Source organism: Lactuca serriola, chromosome 2 (genome assembly GCF_051521515.1).
Source record: "Lactuca serriola cultivar US96UC23 chromosome 2, Lser_US96UC23_V15, whole genome shotgun sequence".
Lineage (NCBI taxonomy): Eukaryota > Viridiplantae > Streptophyta > Magnoliopsida > Asterales > Asteraceae > Lactuca > Lactuca serriola.
The window spans coordinates 234,279,939-234,287,868 of NC_136409.1; the positions used below are offsets into that span (position 1 = coordinate 234,279,939).

A 7,930-nucleotide genomic window follows, 5' to 3' on the forward strand; every position below is an offset into this window, starting at 1 on the left:
ATAATGCCACTAAAACTACAATTGCTTTAGTGGCATAATAAAAAGTGTCACTAAAACTTAATAGGGCTGTAGCGACACAACTGAAAAGTGCCACTAAAGGCCTTTAGTGGCAGCGCTATTAGTGGCATTTTTTTGGTTTTCAGTGGCATTTTTTCTATGCCACTAATTGTCATTTTATTTGTAGTGTGAAATACGTAAATGATTATAGACTTTGGTGTTACAAGAGCAAAGTTTTGAATGGGTGAAAAAAAAAATCAATTTTATTGGTACCTATTGCTAAAGTTATTTATTTCTAGTGCAAGAAGTTTATAATCATTAACATATGGTGTTCATTAACTTGATGTTATCATTTTTCTATGACTCGATGGTCTCTTTCAAGGAATGCAAAACTCCCAAATGCTATTAAAGATTCTTGTTTATTCATCTTTTTTGTTTTATTTACGTGTAAAATAGTGTCATCTTTTGGTGTTTTGAAAGTTGTAATCAATGTAATTATAACAAAAGTATAATTTGGCTTTAATTTTAATCACCTTTTGATTGTTAATCATTATTTTGTAATGGTTTTTGTTTGAGCTCTAGATTGGTAATCAGCATAAAGTTGGGATTTTATTTTTTATAATGGTCAAGTTTCAAAATGATAACATTTTTACAATGAAAAAGGCCATGATCTTTAATACCATTAGCTTTATAAACTTTATCTCAAGTTTAACAATGATAGTTGTAAGAATTATATTTTAATATTATAAAATTATAATTATTTAATATTTAATATTGAAAAACTCTTTTAAGTTAAAAAAATCGGTTTATTTCAATTTTATTTTATTTTAACAGTTTGCAAAAGTTAAAAAACAAATAGTCTTATTCTTATAGATTGCAGACGTTTGATTCACATCTTCTATTGCAGAAAGATGCAGATATGGTCCAAGACTGCAAACCTTTTGCCTATGAAAAAACAAACAACACCTAAAAAAACCGATTTGTATCAACTTTTTTGAATTTAGGTTTATAAAATACCAGAAAAGGTTTTGCAGCAATTATTGAACTCCAATAAATTATGTATCTCTATTATAAATAGAAAAAATTTGGATGCCAATTAATACAAATCTAAAAAACGATTTGTTTTGCCACCTCTAAAACTCGTCCCTTTTGGATCATTTAACACTATTAATTATCACAATGAACCAGAAAGTATTTGTGTATTTGTAGTGGATATATAGTTATTACATCATATTGATTAATTAAAAATAGAATACCATCCTCAACACACATATGCATCAATTACATGCATAGACCATATGATCGTCCATGTTCATACTTCGTATCCCAGAAGATATGAACTTATTCATATATATATTATAATTTAACCGACCACATACTTAAATTAATATATATGCGTATGCATGGATGCATCAAACACTGTTTTTGATAGCGGCGCTGTATCCAGTTTGTTGATCATAGAAGGTGTTCCATAGCATTACCCCAGCATACTTGGGAGAAGTCTTGATGAATGGAAGAACAGTTAGAGTAAGAAGATCCGCCGGAATGTATCCACTGAGGGCAGCTCCGGCCGGGGCTGCGGGCAGACCCAAGAAAATACGACTGGAGGTCACCTGAGCAGTCCAGCGGTTCCATGCAGCTAATAAAGCAACAGCATTCGCTCCATACTCGCACTGCCGGTTGTTATAGAAACGCACCCAGACGTAGTCGAACAGCCCAACACCAAGATGAGCGTCAGCTGGGAATAAGCACGGGACTGCAGCAGATAAATAGAGTTTTTTCTGCAGCTGGGCCTGGGATGATGAGCTGTGCACCTTTAAAGAGGTAGCTACGTCAGCCCAGAACTGTCCTGATCCTGATCCTGCCTCGATGTTAAAGTTGATTCCGTCAAAAACAACGTCACCGAACGGCCGGGAACTGGACTGGCCACCGAGAAAGGTGTTCCATATGTAATCGGAAAATTGCTGTGCATCTTGAGAGACAGAGTAGCTACCGTCTAAAGAAAGAAACACCTTCACACCTTGGCTCTGGCATGCTCGTATGTCAGGGATTAAGCCGGAGCAAGTGGCAGCAGAATCACGGTGATCAGTGCCGGCTGGGTTTTGAAGTGATGTAGTTTGGACGTTGGAGGCGGGAATATCGGCTTGGACAACAGCAGCAACTGAGAAGACGTAGACAAACAGTCCTTCGTTGTCGATTCCGATGGATATGTTGGGGCTGGATTGTGAGTGTACTGGAAAGAAAAAGAATGCAAGATTAATGGAGATAAGGAGTAGAAGTGCATGTGCATGCTTGGAATTAATGGAAACCATGTTTTCAGATAATTACTACTAGTAGTATTTAATTATGTTGTTGTTGTAAGTTGTTTGTGCGAGAGAAGGGCTCCCAGCTTATTTATAAGCAAGCAAGCAAGCAAGCATGCATATGGAATATAAGCCAAGTGGGTTGATCAGAACTGAAGTGTCATCATATAAAACAGATAAATTAATTAACAACTTGTTCCTATACTTCAATCTTATTCAAATTGTGAAAGATTCACGGATTGTAACTAGGTGATATGCTAGCCAAAGAAAGAAAAAAAGTTTTTATTTTTTACTAATATTATACCACGCCCAAAATCCTATGCAAAAAATGGGTTGTTTTTAAAATAGTTTGATGGACCCATAAACTAATCAAATTGGTTGTTTATATTTTCAAAATTTACCCAGCCCTATTACTTACATTCAAAATTATATATACATCTTTATGTATCTTATTTCCGTTTCTGTACATTTTTATATAAAATTAATATAGACCAAACAAAATAGAAACTTTAGAAACATAAAAATAAAATAAAATTCCACCAAAAAATTAATATATATGGACCTTATAGGATTCATTAAAGGGAAAAATGACTTATAAGCCCAATAAAGTTTTCAAACCGTTCAAAAAATTCAATTATGTTTTGTCTGTTCAAGAAAAACCTAACGAACTTAACATTTTGTCTAAAAAATCTCAACTAACTTACACTTTCGTTCACTTCTCATTTAGGGTCAACCGTCTAATGAAAGTCAACGAATGACGTTGCTTATGACGTGTAATTAAATATCGGAAAATGACTTGTAAGACTAACGAAGTTTCAAAACTGTTCAAAAAACCCCGATCATGTTTTGTTTGTTGAAAAAAACTCAACGAACTTACGCTTTTGTTTAATTCTCATTAGAGGCAACCATATTCATTAGGTATACAACTAGTTGTAAAATGACATGACATTATATTTAATGACATTGAATAAACAGATTAGAATTGCCTTTATCGATTTAGGGCTTGGAGAAGAGAAAAATGAATGACATCTGTGTTCGATCTCTTGTAATAGCTACTTCTTATTCTTCATCTCAATCGTTGATGTCCAACTCAAGATCTACAAATAAGATATTTGATGATGAAAACCCTTGTGGATGTGGACGCCCTTCTTGGATTTGGACATCTAGAACGGAGGATCATCCAAAGAAAAAAGTTCAGGGGTTGTTCGAACAAAGTTCAGGGCTTGTTCGAATAGATGGGTAAGTGTAATTGAAAGCTTTATCATGTCCATATTCTATTTGTTTGGTTTCTTTCAAAAACAAAAACTTATTAAAATGGACATGATAAAGCTTTCAGTTACACTTACTCATCTGTTAGAACAAGCCCTAAACATTATCTCGATGGCCCTCCATTCTAGATGTCCAAATCCGAGAAGGGCGTCTATATTCACAAGAGTTTGCATCATCAAATATCTTCTTTGTAGATCTTGAGTTGGACATCAACAATTGAGAGGAAGAAGAAGTAGCTATTACAAGAGATCGAACACAGACATTGTTCGTTTTTCTCTTCTCCAAGCTTTAAATCAATATATAAAGGGCAATTCTAATCTGTTTATTCCATGAAGTAGCTATTACAAGGACCTTTTGAGCTCAAAGTCCCATGCAAGCACGTAAAGGTTGTAACTTTACGTGCTAGTTCGATTGTTGAAGCATAGATCTATCTTTTGATCGAAGGTTGTACATCAGAAATCGGAGATTTAGTGAGTGGATGTGACTAACTCGACGAGTCCATTCTTGGACTCGGCGAGTCCAAGGTTTCTGTCCCATATCAGTTGAGGGTCAAACGGACCCAATTGAGTGTGGAAAGGTTTTAGGGAGGGTCTCGGGGAGTGACCCAACGATCTAGACTAAGCCTTTGTTCTGGAAGTTGATGGGACTCGGCGAGTGCATGAACGGATTCGGCGAGTCCAAGGCAATCTTCTAAGGATGAAGATGAACTCGACGAGTTGTTCATACAACTCGGAGAGTCAAGGACATGACCTGTGTAACAGTTGATGATGAACTCGACGAGTTGTTCATACAACTCGGCGAGTCGGATGAGGATTCAGTTGATGTTCATTTAGAAGGAAAACTCATCGAGTCATCGCCTAACTCGACGAGTAGAGACGGGTATAAGGACAAACGGAAGGATAGGGACTCGGCGAGTTAGGTCAACTGGAAGTTGACTTTGACTTTGACTTGGTCAGGGGTAAAATGATCATTTTACCCTAAGAACAGTTAGCAGTGTATGACTAAGTGTTTTCTGGGAATTATAGCCGGAGGATTTTCGGAGCAGCAACGGCAGCAGTCAGAGGATTCCCGCACAGTTCAGCAGCTACTACGAGGCGAGTTACCTTCCGGTAGTGGTGGGTCTACGACCACAATGTCGGCCCACCAGTAGGAGTCGTATGTTAGATGATTGTCTTTGTGATATTTGGTGTTTGGTGGTTGTCGAGGCCAACACAAATAATAACCCTAAATATTACACACTAAATTAGTGTATAGTGGTAAAGGGGTCGAATCCACGGAGATTGGTTCAATTTATAACTCTATGAAAAATCTCTTTGTAAAAATACTTGTAAAATAACAATAAAAATAAAATGGGGGGTTTTGGTGTATTGAAATACTTCAAACAAACTAGAATTAACTATGATTTAAATAGACAATTTCAACAAAAATAAGGGTTTGGTGTAAAATCAATAAGGGAGAGATGGTTGACTTAAAGTTTCCTCACTTTGACTTTTGATCAACATATCATTAGAATCCAATGATGCAATACTTTGATTTAAATCCTTAATTTGGCTATAGTAATCCAAGGAGCTTGAGATTACCTAGACTTTTCTTAATTGTTGAAATAGCTAGAGAAGCTCATAACAATTTCCTTAGTCAAAGTCACTATGTCACACCCCCAAACCAAGGATGGCGGAAACGTCCGGGAGTGGAGGACTTCATGTAGAGTATCACAACAACTAGTATAATAGTGCTCAAAGTAAATACAACCATCATAAATATAATTGAAAAAGTTACACCAAAGTATATGTTTACATGATTCAAATCAATTACATTATGATACAAAATGAACTGTTTGACGTTTTATCGTCCCATCCTCAAAACGTGGTTGATTTCCTGTTTCACTGAATTCCTGAGAATACAAGTAGTTTTGAAAAGTGTCAACACAAAGGTTGGTGAGTTCATGCGCTTTTGAAGGTAAGAGTTTGAAAATCGATCTTTGTAAAGAGATGTATGTTACCAAGAAAAATCCAATATTTTCCTTACATAAGTTATGTGGTCCTAAAATACCAGGACCGAAATCGAACAAGTATTCGTCATACTTAAAGATATAAAAGTGGTTTTAAATCGGCATAAAACCCTTTCTGATTTGAAAGCGTACAAGTATTTTTCCATACTTAAGGTAATTTCTATGAGTTAAATCGACATAACTAGCTAATTTAAAGTTAGAACCCGTAAATCTTATGATTGTTAATACCACATGTGAGCTATCATAACCATACTTGACATAGACGGCCTCGTAATACGACGTTCTTCAGGCGTCGCCGTTAAATGACACTTGTCACCACAGACCTGCCGGTCTAGCTGTTGCAAGCAGCTCTGGTGTGGGTTTGTCAAACCCAATATAGATCTATACACAACTATCACGTTCTCCCTACAAGAGATTCTGGTTACAATTTACAGGACTTTTTGAATTGGTTACTTTGAAAGTAACCTGAAGCGAATGACTCACAAATTTATTCATTAACAAATTTACGTGAACTAAACTGAAAACCTTTGAAAAATAAGTTTGAAAAGTAAATGATACATAAACTATACCTATTATAGTTTATCCAAAACGTTTGTAATGTATAAGAACTCTTTCATGAATATGCATTTGTGCTATGAATCCATAAACTATGCTTATTATAGCTTAATATATGTGTTCTAAATGAATGAGTAATGTTATCATGAATGACTAAGTTTCAGTTTATGATGATAAACTAACAAGGAAACACATTCAATATTTAGAACTTATTGTTATACACTTTGCTCAACATAATACAAAGTGTTATGAAATTTATATGTTGTTAACTAAATTTAACATTTCTGCGCTGTTTTAGAAAAGTCATAGAAAAATTATACGAAGTCGAAAACTAAATCCGTAAATTATGAGAGTTCCCAAAATGTGTCTAGTTTACTCATAATTTTTATCATGATTTTTAATGACCTCCAACTTGGGTGAAATAGTCCATAATCACAGACTGGTCCGGATTGGTGTTTGAAATGATAGGCAGTTTTGTAAAAATCACCATAAACTGTAGAAAAATCGTATGGAGATGTGCAAGTAGTCATTTTAAAGATAAGAACTAGAAATACTTACACCTAAAACAGTTTTTCAAACAAAAATGTTTAAGTTGTCCAAAACAGTCCGTGAATGGAGTCCAACTTTTCTGATGAAAGCTGTTAGAAAATTCTAGTTATGTTCTTGGTGTTTTAACTTGTATCCCCCCCCCTAAAAACTTGAGAAAACATAAAAAGGTAGGGGTATGAACTCACCTTGAGTGATTTCAGAAGAGGATTGGTGAATAATGGAAGTAAACAACTCAAGAACACTTGAAGATGCCTTGAAGATTTTCGAGAATCTAACATCAAAGTGATGGAGTTTGCGTAAGCAATCAATGGTTTGTGTAAGCAATCATAAGGAGGGTGAATTATACTTACCAAGAATGTGAGAAAGCTTGATACTCAGCCTTGAATCTCGAATTTTGATGGAGAAAGTTTGAGAGAAAAGTGGAGATGAATCCTTGGTGAAATGAGAGCAAATGAGAGAAGTGAGGAGAGAGGATGGTTTGTTCCAGTTCTAAAACGTGGGAAAGGGTGATAATTGAGTGGAAAGGACATTGAAGTGACCTAGGGATGGGCTGATGGTGAATAGTGACATGGAGTGGGTATGAGAGTGGTTGCTTGTGTCATAGAATAAAGGAAAGTCAACACTCCACCTCTTGTACTTCACTCACTTTTCTTGGATAAGGTTTTATCCTTAAAAACGTGATTAATTAATAATTAAGGGGTCTTATATGTCAAAATAAAGTTTTGGGTGAAATTCCCGCGTTAAAATAATTAAAAACGAAGCTAAAATGCAAAACTACTCGAAAACCGGAAAGAAATGGACTTCCAGCGAGGCCTCTCGGTCCTAGGCCGAGGTTCGGTCCTCCTGATGCTAGGCGCGAAGCGAAGGAAGCGAAGGTAAGCAGGAAGCGAAGGGCTCGGTCCGAAACAGTCAGAAGTGAAATAGACCGAAGGCATCATGGGCGAAATGGACCGAGGCTTCGGGTTCGGGTCCTGTGCGAGGTTCGGGCCTGAGAGGACCCTTCGGGTTCGGTTCGGCAGCTTTCAGCTCAGAAGGGTTCGGTTCTTCTAGCTTCGGTTATTAGCAGGTTCGGTCCCTATAGGGACCTTCGGTTCTAAGAGGACTTTCGGCCCTAAGAGGGGTTTCGGGTCCTTAAGAGTGATTTCGGGTCCTCAAGCCTATTTTACTCGTTTTTACCCCGTTTCAAGCCGTTTTTGACCCGGTTAAGGGTCGGAATGACCCGAATGACTTTAAAAAGTTACGGGAACTT

General features: G+C 36.4%; 1 protein-coding gene across 1 annotated transcript; it reads right to left on the bottom strand.

The window, feature by feature from the left end:
• Positions 1-1,206: 1,206 nt before the first annotated feature.
• Positions 1,207-2,372, bottom strand: LOC145088908 (acidic endochitinase SE2-like). Its single transcript, XM_079027384.1, has one exon. The coding sequence runs from the start codon at positions 2,307-2,309 to the stop codon at positions 1,410-1,412; it is 900 nt and encodes a 299-aa protein (XP_078883510.1). The 5' UTR covers positions 2,310-2,372; the 3' UTR covers positions 1,207-1,409.
• Positions 2,373-7,930: the final 5,558 nt, after the last annotated feature.